The sequence below is a fragment of the Aphelocoma coerulescens genome (genome assembly GCF_041296385.1).
Source record: "Aphelocoma coerulescens isolate FSJ_1873_10779 chromosome Z unlocalized genomic scaffold, UR_Acoe_1.0 ChrZ_unloc_scaf_3, whole genome shotgun sequence".
In the NCBI taxonomy this organism is placed as follows: Eukaryota; Metazoa; Chordata; class Aves; order Passeriformes; family Corvidae; genus Aphelocoma; species Aphelocoma coerulescens.
This window is the reverse complement of record NW_027184088.1, coordinates 894,219-917,125: the sequence shown is the minus strand read 5'-3', so window position 1 is coordinate 917,125 and position 22,907 is coordinate 894,219. Positions and strand designations below refer to the sequence as shown.

The 22,907-nt window shown below is 50.3% G+C and overlaps 1 protein-coding gene across 1 annotated transcript; it reads right to left on the bottom strand.

The window, feature by feature from the left end:
- Positions 1-5,815: 5,815 nt before the first annotated feature.
- LOC138103993 (serine/threonine-protein kinase PAK 3-like) lies at positions 5,816-22,388 on the bottom strand. The gene is given in 13 exon segments (XM_069002674.1): positions 5,816-6,027; positions 6,463-6,600; positions 8,250-8,446; positions 8,881-8,980; positions 9,798-9,915; positions 10,581-10,693; positions 15,397-15,741; positions 16,019-16,153; positions 20,578-20,646; positions 20,683-20,736; positions 21,174-21,211; positions 22,155-22,277; positions 22,280-22,388. Coding segments are annotated over 13 exon segments (1,668 nt in total). The 3' UTR covers positions 5,816-5,898.
- Between the last annotated feature and the right edge of the window lie 519 nt (positions 22,389-22,907).

Below are 22,907 nucleotides of genomic sequence, written 5' to 3'. Positions count from 1 at the left end.
CAACTGGCCAAGAGGTGGGGAAATCTGCAGCCGTTGTTATGGGGCCCGTTGCTTTGGGAAACAGGTACAGGACAGGCGTACAGGACAGGTGTACAGGACAGGTCATTCCTTTTCGCTTCAGCGCGGTCCTTCCCGCCTGGGCAGCAAGAACGGCGCAGTCCATTGTGACCTGCACTAATTTTCCTCAGGAATGCGTACCAGTTCCCAGTGGGCACACCCACAGGCAACACTTGGCAGACACCCCACCTCAGCCAGGCCAGGACTCCTGTGTTCAGTCTCTGTCCTTGGCGATGATCGTGAGGCAGATGAGGGATCTTCAGACCATCTCTTCCAGCGAGCATCTGTTGTTGCCACCCCCTATCCTGTCAGAGTTCCACTTCTCGTAGGTCAATTCCCTTCTCTCTCAGTTGCCACCATAACTTTAGCTTTTGTCTTGATTTTTTCCTCCTCCCTTCCAACATAGACTTTCTGGGCCTTCCTCAATAGTTTATTTAATTCTTGTTCCTGCCAATCCTCAAGCTTATGCATCCTTCTCCGGATATCTGGCCAGGCATGCATGACAAAGTTGATTTTTAATAATACCTGGCTAGCCTCTGTCTCTGCATCTATGCCAGAATATTGCCTCATGTTTCTCCTGAGTCTTTCTAACCATTCTGTGGGGGTTTCCTCTTTCCCTTGCTGTTCATCAACAGCTTTATTAACGTTCTGGTTTCATGGAGCAGCCTCCTTTATTCCTCTAATTATCAAAGCCCTATAGTCCTCCATGTTTGGCCTTCCCTCTTTGGTGTTGTGATCCCAGGGGGAATGGGCATTTTCTCCCCCCCATTTTGTTGTCCGTTCCAGTGTTCCTTATCCCAAATTCTCATACCTGTCATCCTTATAACTTGCTTTTCCTCTTGAGTGAACAACATGCCTAGGATGGACTGCATCTCGTCCCAAGAATAAGTGCTTGGTCCTTAAAAGTGATCCACCTGTTCAGACAAAGCAAGAGGCACATCCAGTAATCCTTTCAACTCCTTTTTGAAGGCTCTCACTTCAGAGGAGTTGCGACAGATGTTTACAAACCCTACCCCTCCTTGCATTCCTTCCATCAGTACTTCTCTGAGGGGACACACTTGGAGCCTGTGACTCCCATCTCTAGAATTCTCCTTGCCCCTGGATATTGCTTTACTCCTAGTATTCTGGCTAGGTCCATCTGAGGGTATCCTCCTCTCCGGAGGCACTGGTGTTTCTAGAGGTACCAGTGCACCCGGGTCAATCGGGGGTGCTGGAGTTTCTAGAGGTACCAGGGCACCTGGGGTAATCAGGGGCGCAGGAGCTTTCAAAGGTATGGGTACATCTGGGGTAATTGGGGCTCCTGGGGTTCCCAGAGGTACCGGTGTGTAGAATTTCTCACGTTTCACTCGTCGGAGGAAATAACTTTCAGGGATGGGACCATGTGACTAATTGGATCTATTGTTTAAAGTAACAAAATGCATCAGTCGAGGCGTGAGATTTTACAGTACCTCCGAATAATGGCGAATAGTCACAAGATTTAGAGTTACGTCGTAATTTCTAACATTCTAATCCAATAGGCACTTAAAACGACACTTTGCTTTGGATTTATGACCTGTGGCACTTCTCCCTGCAATGCAGCTCTGTCTTGACCAATAACTTCTCATGTCACATACACACAGATGTCTCTATTATACCATCTACATTCTAAACTCAAACTATATGAAATCACACTATTATATTTAAAACCCTCCACCAGAACACCCAGTGTACATTTTTACTTATAACTATAGGAACACAGGCTTGTAATGCTTTTGCCTAAGATCTGTAAATCTCTGTCAATTAAGCCAGACCTAGTCTCTTCCAGGGTTGCAAATCAAAGCCTCCTCTAACTGCAGGAGTTTCTACTCCTCTGTCTCCCACACCGGTGCACCTGGGGTAATTGCTGTTTCCAGGGCTTCTAGGGGTATATCCATAGGTACCTTTTTACTTTCCTTCTTAGGCTTTTCTCTGCTCTTCCTCTGTCCCACGTTACAATCTTGGAGTTATCCTCCATTCCCTCTTCCTTCTCTGCCCCCGTACGCAACAACCAAATCCTTCCCCCTTTGCTATACACTTCTGGTTTCCACCTCCTCGTTTTCAGGATCCTTCTCCACTACAATTGCCTTCCCTCCCAACAGCTAAGCCCCCCTTCAGGGCCTTCTTGGGGCTTTCTGCTACCTTTCTTTTGCTTCCCACCATCTAGAAGTTTTCTGCTACCCTCTCTTCGCATCCTCACCGCCACCCTGTCCGTCCCTCTGCGTCTCGCCTTGCCTCTTTCATGGTTGCATCTTGCCCCAGCAGAATCCTGCTACCGTCTCTTTCTGCGTCACCAGCTATCCTATTTCTCATGTCTCCCGCCGCTTTTCTTTCACCTCACATCTCTGCCACTTAGCAGTTCCTCTGCTACCCCTCTCACTTTGCGTCTCTGCCACTTGCCAGTCTCTTCACGTCCCACTCCAGCAGCTCCCTGCTACCTTTCTCTCTCTGCCTCACCACGCTGTTATCCAGTCTGTCACTCTGCAGGCAGTTTCATCCTCGATCCCCCCGGAGCTCTTCAGGGTTCTCCCACCCAACTCCACCCCTGGCCAAGTCCCCTCCGCCTGTGTGGGCAGGGTCTTCATGCAAAGAAATTATAAATAACTGCTGCAAAAAACCAAATAAACAGGGGAATTTTTACTTTTGCTTTGCTAGTTCTCCTCGTTCCTGGTAATCCAGCTTGGGTCTAAGGATCTACTGGAGGTGCCAGGTGGACCACCGAAATCAGCGGGGCTGGCCTTCCCAATGAGTGCAGCCCTGGGACCTGCAGAACTGGTATGTGTATCCCAGACAAGTCCCCAAATTGTTATAAACGACCCAAATCCGATATGGAAATGAGTTATTAAAATTTATTGAGAACTCAATAAAAATGGCAAAGCTAAAGGGGACAGTGCTGGAAGTGTGGCTGGGTGCCAGAGGCTCACCCACAAAATGGTGGTCCTGCCTTTTAAACCTATTATAAGTGGTTTGATCTCTGCTAATTAAAAAGGTTAAGGAGGTAATTAATTAGTAGGGTCAGCATTGGATGGCGCATGGGACCGGTCAGTGGGCTGGAGTATCTGGAAAGTTCCGAGACGGACATTACATCATCGCTAACCCCACCAGAGAGGATATGGATTGGACTATAAGAGCAGAAATTGCTTGTCAGGAAAATGATTGGCCAGGAATGCAGCCCTAAACGAGCCAAGGACAGCGCGGATCAAACGCAACTGACCAATGTTGAGCAGGTCAAAAGACTGTATAAACTGTTCCGGTGCCTGGCACCGGGTCCTCCTTTGCTGACATGCTTGTCGGGGGAGCAGCCAGCGTCGCGCGTGCTGCTTCATCTGCCTTGTTGTTTTGGGTTCCTGAGCTACTCTCGGTTCCCATTCTCAGTCACTGTTCATAAAACCAATTAAAATTGGCAATATTGTCCACCTGTTTCTGACAATACCCTTCTGGCTGTATCAGCCTGATGCATATTTATTCATGGCTTTGCATAGTCTCGCCCCCTGGTCAGTCATTTGGGAGCCTGCGCTTTTCTGTTGCTGTGGCCTTCAGGGTCCTCACTGGTTGGAGTCCTAGTCCTTTTATGGTGGTGCCTTCAAAGTCTGGCTGGCAACAGCGCAGCCCTTTGCAAACCCCAGAACTGCTATTACAACATACAGATACACAGCCCTGCAAAACCAACCTCCACAACAAGACCACCCCAGCAACACTAAACATTTCAACATATCCTATCACCTTGATATTTTCCCTGGGAAAATATCATAATATTCAGCATCACAACTCATAATATAACTCATAATATAACCCATAATTCATACAACATACGGCAAAAGCCACCTCTCAATAAGTCATTTATAACATGCCCTCATTGGCTCATTTGCCTTCGCGCCTGTCCTGCCTCCCTGTGTCCCTGACCGCCGCCTTGCTGCTTCGCCCCCACGTCCCTGCCTGAGCTACCCACGTTCAACCCTGCTGCTCCGATCCAGCCATCACTGCAATCTTTGCCGCGAACCTGTGCAGGGTCCTGGACCTCCTGTTTGATTTCGCACTCACTGCGTGTGAGTCTACTCCCATCACCACGGGAGCGGCGCCTGTGAAGCTGTGCCTCTCCGAGAGCTGCGCAGGCTCGTTAGCAGGCAGCCCATCAACCCCCCAGTCGCGTGGACGTCGACGGCACTCCCTGATCTGCTGGTGGTAACGCCCTCTTTTGCTCTCTGTCTCCCCTCTCTCTCTCTCTTCCCCGCCCATTCCTTTTCCATTTTCCTTCCTTCTTTTCTGTCTTTTCCAGTCTCCTTTCGTTTGGGTGATTCCTTTTTTGTGTTGTTCTTTTTATTACTAATAAACAGGTCTCAGTTACAAGGTTTGCCTCATTTGGCTTAATTTTATTCTTGACCATCTAATTCTAAAAGAACTCCTCACAGTTTCCCTCAGTGGAACGGGACAGACATACTCATTACTTTGCTGAAACTTACAGGCTAAACTTCCCCCCAAATCCTTTGACATATTTAGATCACTTCTCAGAATTTATTCACATGAGAGTAGGGGTGTCTTGATGGTCTCTACTGGTTTTTGCAGCAGGTTCAGGAGAAGACCCATGCACAAAAAAACATAAGACACAACTGGGGTTGCAAAGCAAATTTATTTTATTAGATGCAGCAGCAAATGAAACATAGCGACCCCTGGATTCCCAAAAAGCTGCTGAGCAGGACAAGGCGATGGAGCATGGTGGTCAGAGGGAGTGGCAGGTAGGCAGTGCACCTTCAGGACATCCCCTGGATCAAAATGGTGTGCATCTTGTCTTTGTCACCTTCTCACCCCTCTGCTCAGAAGTGCCGTGCCTGAAGGACGCTGCCCCGTGCTCGAGCCTGCGGAGCAGCCCGGCTCCCTCCCGCTGTGCCCAGGCTGCTGCACACACTGCTAACCTTTCCCAGGACTTCCAGGGCAGCCGGCAGAAGAGTAGCAATCCTCAGCCGGGGCACCAGCCCTCGGCTGTCTTTTGCCTTTCTCTCCTCCTGGGCCGCCTCCAGACGGCCAATGGCACCAGTCTGCGCTGTGCCCAGCACGGCTACGCTTCCCTCGGGAGCAGCCAGCTGCCGCTTTGGCTCTGAGATGGGACGATGTGCCCGCTCCCAGGAAGAGGCACCCAGTGCCAGGCTGCTGCCTCTTGCAGCTCCAAGGGCCTCCTGCCAGCCTGCCTCTGCCCAGCCTCAGGCTGCTCTGGGCTCTGCGTGGGCTCTGCTGGGGCTCCGGCCTGGGCAAGGCCGGGCCGCTCTCACCTCACGCTCGCTGACAGCTCTGCCTCAGACGAGACCTTTCAGAGCACCCTCGCTGAGCTTTCTGCTTTCTCAGCTGAGCAAGACTCTCCCCGAGCCAAAGAGATTGCACTTAGGGATACAAATCCAAGTGGCAGGAACCCCAATGCTCTCGAGTCACAGCTCAACACCTACATCTGCACAGGATGTCTTGGCTGCACAACTCCTCCTCTGCTTTTGCCTGCAAATGCCATTGCCCGTTCTGCCTCAACTACAAGCACAATGGCTGGGCAAAAACCGGCCAGTGTGCCGTATTGCAAAGGCAGTGTGGTCTGGAGAGGATGAATGAAGAAGAGCCTGCCCCACTGACAAACCATACCAAAGAAGCCGTAAGTGTCACTTTCCACCTTTAAGGAACAATGGACAATTGAGAAAGAAATCTTGAGCTTCCCGACAGGGTGAGAAAGAAAGGAATCTTACAGATGAGTTGGGGTTTCAGAAACTTTATTTATTTAGAATCCTACTCTACAATCCTATTCTGCAATCCTACTCTACAATCCTACTCTACAATCCTCATCTAAGCTGGTCATGGAGAAAATAGTCCTGAATGGATGGATTGCCACTGCAATCTTTTCTCCTCCTCCTTCCACTTCTTCAGTGACTCGATCAGTGGCACCAGGCTGGATGCAGGCTTGGCTGATGTTACAAATGGATGCTGCCCAAAGGAAAAAAACAACCAAGAACAATGAACCATGACTTTCCGAGCTCAGTGCTTCAAAGGCAGGGGTAATATTTTTAAATGAAAAGGGGATTTACTCCGAGTAGGTCTAAGGAGCATAGTGCAACAGTGGCACAGGTTGTCCTGAGAGCTGGTAAGTGTCCCTTCCCTGGAAACATTCCAGGTCAGGTGGGAAGGGGCTCTGAGCAGCCTGATCTCTTTCAAGATATCCCTGCTCATTGCAGGCCACATGGATCAGATGGCCTTGACAGGTCCCTGCCAGCCCAGCCCAGGATTCCTCACCATTTTCATTTGGAAAGCACCAAGAGTGAAGATGAGGAGGAAGGGGGCTCAAATCTGATGCCTTGGGCTTCAGTGGAGGAGGAGCCCATCCTCGGACACTGTTTGACCTGCAGCCCCTTTGCATTTTACCTGCAGGAGCTCCTTGGCAGACCAGCGCCGCTCCTCCTTTGTCTGCAGGCAGCAGTTCAGGAAGTGACGCATAGAAGCCGAGAACAGGTTGGGCTGCCGCAGCTGTGGGGTCCCTCCTAAGGCTATCAGGAGTTCAGCCTGGAGAAAAAGGAAACACAAGACTCCACCTGCTTCTTTTGATGCCTTAGGTTTTAACTTTTCTATTTTTCAATTCCTGTACTGCCTAGTGTGTAGCTCAGAAGTTTTGTGTGGCCTGTTAGCTACTGTTCTCTCGTGCTAGTTAGACATAACAAAGCCTCTCTAGGTTTGCTCTCCAAGGACACTCCGATTGTCCCAGGGCCCAAAATGTGTGAACTCAAAGCCTCTGAAGAGGGGCAAACTTGGGCTAATTACATCATTAACTGGGCTCATAATTGGAGAATTAACCCTGCTATGGAAATGGACCAAGCTTACAAAACTGTGAAGAACTCATGACCCAGGGTCCATCTTGGATGTAGCCTTTTGACTGCCCAGGCTGTATCTTTGAAGGCCATTCAAATAAATACCTATTTTGATTCTCTTATTCTTGTCTAGTCTCTGGTTTTAGGTAGCCACTCCAGGCATCAGTTTCAAGTCTGTAAATGCTCTCCCAGAGCCCCTTGTTTAAGCTCAACTCTGCAGTGGCAATTTCTGCCTTGGCAGAGAGGCAGAGATGACTTTCCTATACCAACAAAAAACCCAAACCCCAAAGCAGCCACAGCTTTTCCAGCATCCAGCGGAGCTTGCCTTGGCAGCCGATTTGATTGGCTGACCTAGTTAGGGGCAACTACATCAGCAAAAGCACGTTTTGCTTCTCTGAAGATTCCCACCAGCTTGACAGGCAGTTTGGAAGAGGGACTTTGCTCTAACTGTTTTCAAGCATTATTATAGAAAAGGGAGTTATTGCTCAGGTAAGGAAAGAAACATTTGGAACCTCGCGTTCAACACAGACACGTTAAGATGCATGCAGAAAGGTCTTGGGATGAAAATGCCTGTTTGGGCACACAGGAGCCACCTGCAGCTCTGTCTCGCAGCAGTCTGCAAGTTCCAGCTTCTCTGATGTGGCAAAAGAAAATCTTTTCGCGGTCAAATCAGCAGAAGGAGAAATGCCATCCCTATGGTAACCCTCTGCTCCTCTGGATACTCAAGTCAATGCATTAAAGATGTGCCCATCCCAGAAAGTGCCAGGTAACAAATGGGAGGTTTTGGCAGGCTCTCCATGTCACCAGGCTGCAGCTTGGTCACGTGGAGAACGTGGCTTGGGCTATGACAGAAATATGGTCACTAAGTGTTTCAGCAACACTGCACAAGAAGCAGAAGACACTATGTGGCCTTTACACCCTCATGCCCAGGTTTTAGGCAAGTGACAAGAAACCGTACAGGGAGTGCAGTTCTTCTCTAGAAAAGCACTGTTTTAGAAACTTTGTTGGTTTGGGTTTCTTTCCTTCTTTTCTGGAAATGTAACACCAGCTCTGAGATGTGTGTTTTGTGTTATTAGAGACCTCTACACAGACAGATGAGCTGGAACACCTTAAAACCTAAAGGAAAGTGTTGCCTGAGAATGGAGAGTGTTTGCATGTGGTAGGGCCTGAGTTCCCCCACTGATGCAACCAAAACTACAGCAGATGCTGATGTGCTGCAGGGCCATTTTTAGAAGGGGACCTTGGTGGAAGCAGTGCCAGCAGACGGCAATGGGATTTTTTCTGATGGAGGACAGAACACAGGATAGGTGAAAAAGACAGAGGGATCAGTGAGTATTTGCTCCTTACCAAGGAAGGACTTTCATTCCAGTGAGGAGCTTCTCGTTCCACCATTTCGATCCCCACAATTCCAAGAGACCATATGTCCACTTTGGGGCCATATGGTTGACCTAGCACAACCTCAGGCGCCATCCACCAAGACGTCCCGACCACTGAGCTCCTTAGATTCTGCTCAGGGGTGAGCTGAGCAGAGAGGCCAAAATCAGCTGAGGAGAACAAAAAAGTTCTGTACAATTAGGAAACCAAGCAAAAGAACTCCCCACTGTAAGTCTGAGAAAGCGCTGTTGAATCTCCTGGAAATCCGTCCCTGCTCTGTTTCCTCAGGACTTTAGCCAAGGAAACACGGAAGTGGCTGCTTTTATAATTTTTTAATCCTGCCCCCAGAAGTGGCTTTTATTTCCTGGAACCTTTAGATTGTAGCTCCCTCCCTCTGGAAGGGACACCCACAGACCCAAACCAGTGCCACTCTGGACTGCTTTTTCCTCGCCATACCTCTGTGCACGTTGCAACTGTGCCTTCAGCTCGCTGCAGGGGTCCCTGCACTGCCAGCAGCACCACTTTGGGGGAACTGGCAGTCACTCAAAAGCAGCCCCAAACCCCACATGCCCGGAACGCTCTGCCTGGCCAAGAATATACCAACCCAGCTTGACAGAGCCGTCAGTTCTGAGAAGGATGTTGCTGCTCTTCACATCTCGATGGATGACATGGTTTGAGTGAAGAAAATCCAGTCCTTGCAGGCACTGAGAGAGAAAACAGAGACAGGAGGATAAAAATGAGTGGTGTGATTTGAGCCCACAAGAAAGGAAACAGCTCTAAAAGATTCCCTTTCCAGGGGAATAGAGTGTAATGGCAGAACACAGAGCCATTGAGAGGAAGAGCTTGCTGCTCCAACACTACCTTTCTAAGGGAAGGCACGTCAGCTTTTGAGAGAGCCAACGGGAATTGCTGTTCTAGACTGTCCTCTGCAAAGCAGCCAGAATGACTGCTGCTGCAGTGGATGTGCTTTCTTCATCCAGAGGACAAGCAAGGCTTTGCCAAGAAAGAAAGAGTCCCTCCCTTTGCTGTGAAGCGGCTCACTTTTGGGTGGGAGGCTGCATGGCAAAGGTTTTCTTGCTGGCCTCAGCACAGACTTGGAAGTATCACATGAGTCGCCTTTCAGAAGCAAACAGCATTTTGGGTGCACTACTACCCTTTTCAGCTGAGGACTCTGAGAAATGAGTCCCTTTTACCATTAGTTTCCAATTCTGCTACCAGCACCTTTGCTTTTACAGGCAAGGAATGCCGTGCAGACAGGCTCCAGGCAAGCATTCAGAGAGGCAAGGTGGAGAACAGCAACTACAAATACAAGAGACAGAGTGAGAATGCAACAGCAGGAGATAAGAGTACAAGAACAGAGTACAGGGAGTGCAGGCACACTGCCACGCAGTTCCCCTGCTTCCCCATAGCATAGCAGCCACACAGAAGCAAAGTTTGGCACATGGAATCCCTCCAGTTCTCAGCCCCTGTTTCCCAGACAATCCTGCCCAAGCCCTCGGAAGCACAGGTGGGATCCCTGACCTCCCGACTGACGGCTGCCATCTCATCTTCAGATATGTACATCTCATTGATGGCATCTCTCAGAGTGCCTCCATCCATGTACTCCATCACCAGCCAGACTTCATCATCCACAAGGTAGCTGAAAGAAGGAAATGAGGCCATGGAGATGAACGTGCATGGCTACGCCACTGTTTGGAAAAGACAACGATTGATTCTTGTTTCCAGGTCCCTTTGAAACGAGAACAGACTCAAAGGAATAGACGTTCCCTCTAGGCTGTGCAGCGATTGCAGTCTGTGCTGTGTCAAGGAGAAAGGCACAGCTGTGAAAAAGGAGATGTCTTAGATGGCCAGCAAGTGAAAAACGCAGTTTACTAACAGCCCAGATAAAAAGCTGTCACACATGGTGTTTATGGAAAAAAAGCACCTAGTCTTCCTGGCATGCCCAGCAATGGAAAAGAGGGGCTGCAGTCCAAGGGAAATCCTCTCTCGGATGGCTCATTAGCATTTAAGACTCTTGAGAAAAATCAAGCCCCAAGACAACGTGGTGGCAGTGAACTTAGAGGGTATTGACTTCGTAAGATAGCACTGGTGCAGGCTTTTGAAGAATTGTCAAACGATGTGTGCCAGGGAAGACTAATGCAGACAAAATGCACTCTCTTCCCATCCATTGGAGATGAGAAGAGAAATAATAATTGATCAGTAATTAATGGCTCTATTTTCTGCCACAGACCAAAGTGGGTTTTTGACCTCTCATGCTTGCAGTAGGTAAACAAACATTCATGGGATAAGACCACGACCACTCACCTGTCTAAATAGTTGACCAGGTTGGGATTCCTATTCATCTTCATGATCATGAGTTCATTGACAGTTACTTCCTTCCTCCTCAGTCCTTGCAGACTAATTTTCTTTATGGCCACCTAAAATGACAATGACAATCAGTACCTTGAGAAGTTGGTGGCACGAGACCACAACACACACGGAGCGAGTGATTTTGGAATGACACAGCTGAGCTGTGCCAAAGTGCCTTGTGATTAGACACTGGAGTAATTAGGAACTGACATTCCAACAGCCCATTTCTCCGCTCCCTTGTGGGCCAGAAACAGGACACATGGCCACTGACGTTTTGCCTTGTCCACTTGGTAACAATGGTGTCAACTATCACCCACAAAGCTCTGCCCACACTCTCTGCTGCTCTGCCTGGGATCCAGAGAAGTAATCCAAGCCTTGCTACTCTATGGATACATCCTGGGCTATAAGCAGGGCTTAGGGCTTTTAGGGACGCCTTGCAGATCCCTCCCTACGTGCAGTTCCCAAGTGCAGCACTGCAGGTTGCTAAGGAACTACCAGTAAGGTTCAGATGTGTTTGCTGGCAGCCAGAAATGAGAATTCAGGACTCTGAAGCTGTAGCCACAAGAAAGCAGTGAGATGCTCTAAGGCACCACCTTTGTTTTAGCCACTGAGAGTGAGTGAGCATTTCCTTCTCCAAAAGGAACCACTGCTCTCTTTGCCTTCCTTCTGGCAGCTGAGAAGGACAACGACTGTCCCAAATGTATTTTGCAGGCTGGCACCAGTCTGTGCTTCTTGTGCCTTTGCAGCACAGCTCTCGCGGTGACCCAAAGCTCCAGCCACAACTCACACCAGAGGGGAAAGCCCTCAAGAGCTGCAGAATCTGCAGGGACTGTTGACATTTACCTCTCCTCCTGTGGCATTGTCGAATGCTCTACAAACTTCTCCGAAACCCCTAGAAACAAAACAGCAGCAAAGAAAGGAGAAGCTGTTTAGATCTTGGCGTGAAAGCCAGCCCGGACAGGAGATCTCTGCTCTAAGTGCCTAAAACCTGCAGGAGGCATGAGGGCTCTGCCAGAGGGCACATGATGCATTTTCCTCTCCAGTGCATGGGCACTGGGCCTGTTCCTGAAGCTTTGGGCTTTAGTCCCTCAGCTCAAAAAGAGAGCTTATTCTTTCATCTTGAGTTTCCGTTTCTAAACTGTGTGGTTCTAATCCTGACCACCGAGTATTTCCTTCAGCAACCTCTTGGAAAGAACTGTTCCTGAGAACTGTTATCTGACAGCTACCAGGGGCTAGGCTTCTCTTTCAGGCAAGCAAGATTCTCCTTTCATTAGTGTGGCCGTATGATTTTGAGACATACAAAAATGCTAAGGAAATTAACACACAGCTGTCCCACACTTGAGAGACAGGAGATCTTCCAGCTCCTGTTCCTTGCTGCAGGCAAGACCGTGGCAGCATGGAGATGTCTTTGACAATGCCTTCTGACCACACTTACAAATTCTGACCAGCACTGAGAGATGGGTCAATCTAAGCCCAGTGTCTGAACATGTTTGCAGCTTGCCTGACTTGACACTTGATAGATATTCCACCAGCAGAACAGCCGGCCCATGGTTTTGTAGAAGAAACTGTGGTTGGACTCACCCACTGCCGATATTTTCCAGTTCAGTGTATTTCATCACTGGATTTTCCATGCTCACCATTTTCCCTGAGGGAAACAAAGTGCAAGATGCTCACTTGAAAGCAGAGATGCCACCTTCCAGGAGATACAAAAGGCAGCCCCACTCTCTGGGGCTCTGAGCCTTTTGTGGTCATCTGGGTAACAACAACAACAGCGACGAGAACCACAACAGCAACAGCAACAGGCCAGGCAGCTCTGCAGCACAGATGGCCAGCACTGAGACTGATTTTCTACAGTCCTCTGAAGAGATCTCTTGAGAGGAAACAAAGCACAGAGAGATGCATTCGCAGGAGAGGATGGCATCTTGCCAAAGGAATGCCTTTCTTTTTGTAAACCAGAGCAGCTCACATTGTGACCAATACCAACGGGGCTTTCCGCATCAGGATGCTCAGCCTTTATGGGCAGGCTGAGTTCAAAGATGCCCTTGCCCGTGTCCCATGTGAAGAACCACACTGCTTGTCTTCCCCCTGACTGCGCGGATCAGTCGCTGGCATTGGACTCGCCCTCTCAGCTCTGCACACGTCCCCGCCTTCCCAGCTCGGCACAGCGGCCACGGGCAGCAAGGACAGCAGTGCTCCTCGGGTGCCGGCGTGGCACGGACAGCTGCCCAGAGGAGATGCTGAGCCTCTCGTGAGTCCAGGCCGTGCCATGCAGAAGCCGGCCCAGACGAGGGGCTGCTGCCTCCTGGCAGCTCCGCGCTGCAGCGGCCGGGCAGCAGCAGGACTCTCTCAGCTGAGGAAGGCTCCAGCCTCTGCAGTCGCAGCGGCCGTCAGGGGCAGGGCAGGTACCACAGCAGGGCTGGGAAGGCCCAAGGATGAGCACTGACAAGCACTGGGAAGAAGCCACAGCCAGACCGAGCCCCGTTCCAAGCTCTTGCCCCCTTTCAGGACACAAGAGGATTGGCTTTGAGATCAGACACACCGAGGTGCACATCAATGCCCTTCTTGTCCCAACAGGTGATGGTAGACACAGAGTCAACTGGGCTCTGTTCTCAGCCCCCCCAGGTCTTACCTGAGAGCACAGCACTGGCAGCTGTTATGGGCAGGAAGCAGATTCAATGGGCTGTGCTGCAGAATCACAAAGGGCTTCATGTGTTTTCCTAGAGAGTGAGCTGTGCAGGGCTTGGGCCAACGGGTGGCATTCTAACAGTCACGGGAATGACTGGGAATCAGGGATGAAAAAGTGCCACGGATCTGAGGGATAGACAGTGGATGGGCTGGAGGCTCACTCCTGAGAAATGCCTGCAGTGCAGTTTTACCTGACCACGCCACATCAATGTGTCTCTTGGACACATCCTTATAAGCATGAAACTAGGATATTAAATAGGGATTGTTATAAAAGTATCTGCTTTTTCTTTGGGGACATGTGGAAAACACCTCTTGCTCTCAATTTGTGCTGTCACTTGATGTTTTTTCAAAGAAGTGGTCATTGGCAAAAACGTTGCATTGTCATAAAAACCAACTGTAGATGTAGTAGTGGAATAGTAACAGTCATCAAAATTACACCAATAAGACACATGAGGAAGAAGAGCTCCTTCAGGATGGAGAAAAAACAACTTCACCAGAAAAAAAAAAAAAAAGGCCCAAACCAAACACACAAAAAAACCCCAAAACAACAAACCACCAACCAAAATCCTTACAAACCCACCAAAAGACAAAACTCCAAAACCAAACAATTTCTGCGAAGGTCTTTTGCTCTGATGAATGCTGAGAAATCAGGAGTCTAAGGAGAATTTAGGAAGCCAAATATTCCGTTCAGTTTGGCCACTAGCACAGAGGACTTGCCTAGATCATTTGCTAGGTCACAGCTGATGCAGGAACAATCCCTGCTTCTGCCTTCAGCAGAGAGGGAAGCTCAGGCAAAGCCAAGGCAGTCTGAGCTGTGCTCAGAGGCAGCAGGAACACCCAGAGCACTCCCTCGCTGCCTCGAAGCACAGCACTTCCTGTGAGGAGTCCTAAATGTCCCTGTGACAGCAAACTGCGGAGCAACATTTGGCACAGCTATGCTGACACATGCACACAATACACTGTCCCTCACACAAGAAATACACAAGACGTACTCAGTAGCTCCAGGAGGTCATCCTCCATCTCCTGTTGATGGGAAGAAGCTGTGTTGGTGTTGGAGCTGAGCAAAGTGCCCGGGCTCCACTTCTCAGGCTGGGGTGCAAAGGCTCCTTTAGACAATGCTGCTGCTGCTGCTGCTGCAGGAGCAGGTTCCATGCGAGAGCCTGTGTAGATCTGAGACAAGAAATGAGGTTGTGTCAGAAAGTGTGGCTGGCAGAGATTGCCCTGGGATCCCATTTCAAATGCAGGCCCAGAGGAAGATGCTGTCAGCCACATGCAGGGCTCTTAAAATGGTTTTTTTTGCATGTCCACTTCTCAAACCGGATGGGTCAAAACCAAAGGCTGATTTTACTTGAGTTCATGGCCAGATTCCTGTTCCATTCTCATGGATTTTCTGAAGGATGACTGCTGCAATGACTATTCCACTTCCTCCCAAGCACTCTTTTCCCCCTCCAAGGACTATGGACACACTTGCATCTCCTTGTTCTAATGTTCTACCTCCTCCCATGGAGTCCTCTTTTCCTCCACCATCTTCGGGACGGGCTCAAGCTGCAGCAGGTCCGGCTGGGACAGTTCCTGTGCCCCACGCCAGCCTTGGGGCTCTTTGTGGCCAATCACTTGCTGGAAGTCTTTGCAGGCTGCCAGCTGAGATGTCCACACTTCCACCTCAAGTCAAACACAACAAAGCAGTCAGACACTACAGCTTATCCCTGTCAGCCGTGGGTCAGCGACTGTGAGGAAAGGGAAAGAACAGGTTCACAAGGGATACAGACAGCTTGTTTCAAGATCCATCAGGGTCACCAAGCTGACCTGCAAAAACACCTCAAGAAACAAGGAGAGCAGGAACAGGCCAGCAGGAATCCATTTGGATGACTGCTGGCCAAAAGGCCAAAGGACTAGTCACACTGTCCAGGGCAGCAGCTGAGATTCAGCAGCCCAGGACGTGTCCTTCAGAGTGGCTGTGATAGAGACCACAGCAGGATGGCACTCAGAGACATCACCCCACCCGCCTGCTGCTCTGCAGAGGAAAAGCAAGAAGGGCAGAAACCACCAGTTTGGTGACTGCAGCGGCTCTCTCTGTTTCACTCACTCGCTTTTGTAGAGCCTCATGCTTTTGGAGTAGAAGATTAATTTCCTCTCGGATGATTTTCAGTCCTTCACCCAGCCTCTTCTCCCTTGCCTTGATCCTAGCCTCAGTTTCCTGCAGCTCTGCCTGCAGCTCTTTGTCAATGTTCTGCAAGGAAGCAGAGAGAGGATGTCTCACGAGTGGAGTGGCTTCAGCTCTTACACTCACCTGCTCTTGTAGATCGCTCCTGTGCTGATGGAGATTCTTCTCCTCTTGGATGCTTCTGATGTCTTCCTTGCTCCTCCTCTTTGCTGCCTTGATGTCACTCTTGGCTTCGGGCAGCTCTGCTTGTGGCTCTGCCTTGATGTTCTGTACACACAAATGCAAAGCAAGTGACTGGCAGCTGCCATCAGGCTCAGCTTTTTCCTCTTTCAGCCTCAAAATCACATTCATTCAGCCCCTCCCTTCTGCTTCCCTACCCAGCTCTGCTTCCATTGGAACCCTCCCATCCCAGCACTGGGCTCTGCAGATGACAAGGCTCTGTGCTTTCAGTGCCTGTGGGACTCCTGGCCTCCTCAGTCCCAAGAGCTCCGTTTTATGTCCCTGTTCCTGCCCTTCACTCTGTCACCTGGCTAAGCAGGCTCACCTGGCCATTCTCTTGTGCCTCTTCCACCTGCTGCCTGAGCTGCTGCAGCTGCTCTCGGGCTGGGAACAGCTCTCGCCGAGTCTGGCAAGGCATCTCTGATAGAGCAATCTGCTCATGCTCTTTCTCTAGAAGGAGCTGCACAGAAAGCAAGAGAAGATGGCTTTCAACTTCCCATAAAATATTTATGGGGCAGGACTCAGAGACTGATGGGCTCGCACATTCCCAAAGCAATGTGCTGCTGCTCTCCCGGGTCCTTCTCTGCCCACGGGGAGGCACAGATTCCAAAGTGACACTGGCACTACAGTCAGGCTCCATCTGGGACTGAAGCTCCAACAGACTCTTAGGCATCTGACAAGGGAACGTGGGGCATTTCTCAAGGCTCTGCTGAGGACCTCGCTCCTCTTCTGCCGTGTCCTGCTTGTCTTTCAGAAGTGACTGACACCCAGCCCTGTCCCACAGCCCCACCCTGGCTCTGCAGGTGGCTTCCTGTGGGAGCTTGCTCCTTGTGAGAGACACTTCTGGAGTTCATGTTCTCTTCAGGCCTGCACTGCCATTCCTGCCTTTCTGACATCTACACTCTTGTTACAAATCCTGGATTATTCAGGAGATGAGGATGCGAACAAAGAGCCTCCAATGGAGGTCAGAGGGCCTCTATGGCCACCTCAGTATATGGAGGAGAACCAAGGTGTTTCTTGTCCTCCCTCTTTTATCAACTGAGAATTCTGACCGGCAGTAACAGAGACCCTCAGAAGGCCCCATTAACAAATTAGCTTAGACACCCTTCAGGATGCCAGTGAAGGAAACCATGTGTCCTGTAATGCATGTTTGACCAGAGTCACCAAACCCCACCTAGAGGATGGGATTGCTCCACACCCATAGGACAGACCAAACTTTCACGGATAAACAGGGGGAGGAAAACACCTCTGAGGGGAAAAAACAACCATCTCTGGAGGGGGAAACATATCTGCCTGCTTGGGATCGCTTGATGGAACATGTCTCTCCTCCTCTCCTGAAAGGATGTCTTTAGGTGAGCTTTGCACCTCCAATTGCCTTGGAGCAGAGCAGGGAAGTTTCATTTAGATAAATAGATCGATCGATCGATCGATCGATAGATAGATAGATCTATCTCACTGTTATCATCTCTCTTTTCCTATGCTTTCCCTCACTACACACATCAACACTTGGTAGCCAGTGCCCTGATTAGCAGCAGTCCTGAACTTGCTCTCCTGTTGCTTCAATAAACCACACTCTTGGGGAACCTGGAGCAGGAAGGTCCTTCTAGAATGCGATCAGACCCAGGACACTGCACTGGGAACTGCACTCTTTGTGCATCTGTACTGGGGCAAGTTCTTCTCTTGGACTCAACCAGACTGATGATGTTAAAGTGGCTGCACTTCAGAAGTGAAGCTGAGCCCCTCCCAGCCCCTCTGACCTCAGAGGACCAGCTGGAATGCAAGGGTGTTGATTTCCTGCTGAATTCCTATACCTGGAATACAACACATTCTGCTCCCCTGGGCTGCCAAAAGGCATGGGCGCTGTTAACCTGAGAGTGATGTGCAAGGCCCTGCTGGCTGGCCGGACACCAGAACAGCTCCTTCTGCACCAATCTCCCTGCCCCAAACTACGTGTTCTCATGCAAAAACACTGCAACTTCCAAAACCGCCAGCTTGCAAGCTAAAATTCTAGCAGAATCTCGTCCAGTGCTAGAAAAGTCCAGGAAAGGTTGAGTAAAAGCACCTTTGTTTGCCGAGAAAGAAAATACAGGGAGTCTCCTCCTAGAAAACCAACAAACCAACAAACAAAAAGATGAAAGTGTCACCTACTTCAGAGCAACATCTTTGCCCCCACTCTAGGCTCCAATGCAGTTTTCAAATGCAGTTTTAAAAACAGACTTCACAACAGAAAGTATCTGCAGAAACATGGCAGCCTCGGGCTTCTGCCCCGGAAGAAGGGCTCCCAACTGCGCACTTTGCTTCTTTTGCCACACGGGAGAAGAGGGGCCCCACACAGGTCCGTGCACAACACAACCATCTCTTTGCAGCTTATCAAAAGCAAAAACACAGGCGCACTCAGAGCCCCTGTCAGCTCTGCTCCTCACTGCTCTGCCTGAAGAGGCCAGAGAACAACCTGGCAACCAAGGCACCAAAGTCCCTGACTTCAAGCAGCACCTCCCCGTCCCCAGTGTGTCTCTGAAATACTCCCAGCTCGGCCCACCCAAGAAGCTCATGTGGACAAACCACCCCAAAGCCCTTGTGTGCTCACATCAACAGCTTTTGTGCCAGCAGCTACTTGGCCAGCCTGTGCAGTGGGACACGGCTCTCCAGGCCACCGTGTCCCCCACGTGTCTGGCAAGGCTGAGAGCGGTGTCTTTGGAGCGCTCCCTCCTCTGGCGACAGGGGAGCCTTCATGATTCACGTTTGCCCCTCTTGGAATCCCAGCAAGCTGGGGCCTAAACATGACAGCTCAAAGGCCGTGTTCCAGCTCTCACTGGCTGGGGGGAATCGCTAGGTCCTGCCAGGACTCCAGCACTCAGCATCCTCGGCCACCACCAGCAAGTGCTGGCCGCTCAGAAACTTGCAGCTCTGATTTCCTCTAAACACAGCCCCAACCACAACTGGCACTTACCGGCTCAGGACGTTCAGGTTCACGTCTGATGCCAGCTGGTGATTTCCAGACATTTTTCACCCATTTGGCCCTTGCTCCAGGAGCAGAGGGAGCCAGAGGAGCGCCGGCGGTTGGTTCTGTGCCCTGTGGACAGGCAGGAGTGTGAGGGACAGGCAGTTACCTGTCATTTCTAACCTTATCTCTATTCAGCTCTACAACCAGCTCTACTAAGGAGAAATCATAACCTTGCATAGCAATGGGATTCCAAGTGCCTCCAACTAAAGTAAAATGGGCTAATTCAACAGTACTGCATATTGCTCTGAATTAGATATTGCAGCCTGGCTACTGTCAGCAAGCAACGTTCTCTCTGCAAAGCTGGGCTTTTAGTCCTGCGACAGCTCTGAAATGCAAAAGCAGCTATTACACAGTGATGCCTTTGCTATTGCTGCTGCAGACATGGAAACCTAAAACTGGATAAAATCTGTGCTAGTGCTGGAAAAGGGCAGGAAAGGTACAGCAAAAGCACCTTTGCTTGCTGGAGAAAGAGAAAATAAACAGGCCTTCTCCTCCGTGCAAACCAACAAACCAAGAGACCAAAAGACAAAAGGGTCACCTGCTGCAGTGCCTAAAGCCCTTGGGTGCAGTGAGGGGATGCTTGGCAGGGGATGCAACGGCACTTGTGGCGAGCACTGTCATGCAGGCATTTAGGGAAGTCTGCCTGAAGGTCCCGCAGGAGCCTCCCTTTCTCCAGCCTAAAGCTGCTTCAGCACCTCCTCATGGCACTTGGCCTCCACACCCTTCCCCAGCTCCCTTGCCCTTCTCTGCACACGCTGCAGCCCCTCAAGGTCTTGCTTCTTCACAGTGGCCCAGAACTGGACACAGCACTCCAGCTGCGGCCTCACCGGTGCGCAGCACAGGGAGACGGTCACTGCCCTGCTCCTGCTGCCCCACTCTTGCTGACACAGGCCAGGATGCCCTTGGCCTTCCTGGCCACCTGGCCACACGCTGCCTCACGTTCAGCTACTGTGGACCGGCACCCCTGGCTCCTTTTCTCCCACGCAGCTCCCCAGGCACAAAGTTGCACATTGACTTCAAATACAGCAGCCAGAACGGCAAGATCTCCTTCCTGTTCTTAACCCTACGAGACAGCACTCAAGGAGCTGCAGCTTTGCCCCCACTCTAGGCTCCAATGCAGTTTTCAAATGCAGTTTTAAAAACAGACTTCACAACAGAAAGTATCTGCAGAAACATGGCAGCCTCGGGCTTCTGCCCCGGAAGAAGGGCTCCCAACTGCGCACTTTGCTTCTTTTGCCACATGGGAGAAGAGGGGCCCCACACAGGTCCGTGCACAACACAACCATCTCTTTGCAGCTTATCAAAAGCAAAAACACAGGCGCACTCAGAGCCCCTGTCAGCTCTGCTCCTCACTGCTCTGCCTGAAGAGGCCAGAGAACAACCTGGCAACCAAGGCACCAAAGTCCCTGACTTCAAGCAGCACCTCCCCGTCCCCAGTGTGTCTCTGAAATACTCCCAGCTCGGCCCACCCAAGAAGCTCATGTGGACAAACCACCCCAAAGCCCTTGTGTGCTCACATCAACAGCTTTTGTGCCAGCAGCTACTTGGCCAGCCTGTGCAGTGGGACACGGCTCTCCAGGCCACCGTGTCCCCCACGTGTCTGGCAAGGCTGAGAGCGGTGTCTTTGGAGCGCTCCCTCCTCTGGCGACAGGGGAGCCTTCATGATTCACGTTTGCCCCTCTTGGAATCCCAGCAAGCTGGGGCCTAAACATGACAGCTCAAAGGCCGTGTTCCAGCTCTCACTGGCTGGGGGGAATCGCTAGGTCCTGCCAGGACTCCAGCACTCAGCATCCTCGGCCACCACCAGCAAGTGCTGGCCGCTCAGAAACTTGCAGCTCTGATTTCCTCTAAACACAGCCCCAACCACAACTGGCACTTACCGGCTCAGGATGTTCAGGTTCATGACTGACCACAGCTGGAGAGTTCTGGACATTTTTCTCCTCTTCAGCCTCTTCAGCCTCTTCAGCCTCTTCAGCCTCTTCAACCTCTTCTCCAGGAGCAGAGGGAGCCAGAGGAGAGCCTGAGGTTGGTTCTGGGCTCTGTGGACAGGCAGGAGTGTGAGGGACAGGCAGTTACCTGTCATTTCTAACCTTATCTCTATTTAGCTCTACAACCAGCTCTACTAAGGAGAAATCATAACCTTGCATAGCAATGGGATTCCAAGTGCCTCCAACTAAAGTAAAATGGGCTAATTCAACAGTACTGCATATTGCTCTGAATTAGATATTGCAGCCTGGCTACTGTCAGCAAGCAACGTTCTCTCTGCAAAGCTGGGCTTTTAGTCCTGCGACAGCTCTGAAATGCAAAAGCAGCTATTACACAGTGATGCCTTTGCTATTGCTGCTGCAGACATGAACATGGATTTTCTTTCTGCCCACCCAGCTCAGCCTCCTTACTCTACTGCCGCAGGCCAAGCTCACAGCTTTCTACACAGTTCTTAAACACCAGGAACATCAAAAGTTCCTGTCTCACTCACCTCAGGGTCAGGACTGACGAATACGCGGATCATGTGACCTGCAGTGGGAAGGGAAAATGAACCAGATGCTGTGAAAAAACCGCCTGTGAAAAAACCGCTGTGAAAAAACCTGGTTAATCCCGCAGAACAAGTCCACCCAAACAGAGAGTGTTTTCTTTTCACAATAGCCCTCCAGCAGACACAGTTCTTCCACACATCCAGCAAGAGAGCAGGACAATATTCTTGGTTGTGCCTATGCTTTGGCCTCTTTTGCCAGTAAATGAATACAAACTTGATCAAGAAAATGCAAATTGTTCTTTAACACCCAATATTTCTCTTCTGACCAACAGCTAAAGCTGCCTTTTTTATCCTCTCCTTCAGGTTCTTTTTTTATAAAAAGGTTGCTAGCACTAATTCTCATTAAGTTACTGAAAACCTGTTGCCCAGAAATCCTTCCCCCAAACCCCCCTGAGGTGTCATAGTTCTACTGGGAAACAGCCCAGGAGCAGCTCTGGGGTTCAAGAGCAGACACTCACTGTTTGGGAGTTTGCACTTCATTGCAAAAAGAATCACTATTTTAGCACTCATTAAAGGGTCGAGTTAGACAGTCAAATCTTTTAATGACAAAATTTAGAAACAAAGAAGCTTTCCCTGAATTCCAGGCACAACTGCAGAGTTCTTTGAAGGCCTTCTGAGAACACCTCCCAGGCTGCCTTTTCAAAGTTGTCCTGCTTCACCCAGCCCCCTGAGGAAATGACAGACTCGGCTGCCACAGACTCTCCCGTGGAGGGAAGGGAACCCCTGCACGTTCCCTTGCAAATGCTGCCCACACCTCCCTGGCTACAGACACCCTCTTTTGAGCTGAATGTGTTGACAGGAGCTTTACCAAAGCAGTGGCATCCTAATGGTCTTTTTGTTTCAAAATCAACTCAGTTACTAAGAAAGAGCAGGAAGACCTACACAAGCCAGGTTGGGTTACACCCAGGGAAAACCTCTACTCACGTGTCAGGTTAGTCAGGTAATAGGCAGAATAACCAATGCCATACACAGTGCAAACTGCAGCAGCAAGTGCCTCCATGATTTTAGCACTGCTGTGCAAGTTTGCAGACTGTGCTCTAACACAAGAAAAAACAAGGCTCCTGTCAGAGTGCAGCTGCCCCCTGACAAGGCCTCAACCAGGAGGATGCTCCTGCTCTGAGCAAGCCCAAGAGCTGCTCTGACACTGAGACCTTCCATGCACCAAGGCAACCTTCTGATGACAGCACCACAACGTGGCAACCATGCCCTGACATCACAAAGCAGCTGCTCTGCGTTGGTCTGGGAATTGATGCTAAGCAACCCAAGCTTCCCTGCAGCAAACACACAATAGCCTGGGAAGTTCTCCTCTGTCACAAAGCAGCACAAAGTCCCCTCGTGGGCCAAACCCTGTTGTTCAAGGGCTCCAAGAGTAACTCAAAGAGTGCCCCAAGCACCTGCAGCCTGTACCCCAAGTGAACACTGAGATGGGACCAAAGCAAAGGAAACTAGACCAAGAAAATGGCCCAAAGCATTGCACAGATCCAGGAGAGAAGGCACTAATTGCATGACAGCTGTAATAATTCCTAACAAATCTCCCCACACATTTGCACTTTTATTGGACACGCCCTGGTCCCCTCTGTAGGTACGTCTCTGCCTCTGCCTTTCGTCCTCTTTGGAAGCAGTCGAACGGGCAGGATTTGCCCACCCGCAGGAGCTGCTCCAAGCTGGGAATGCAAC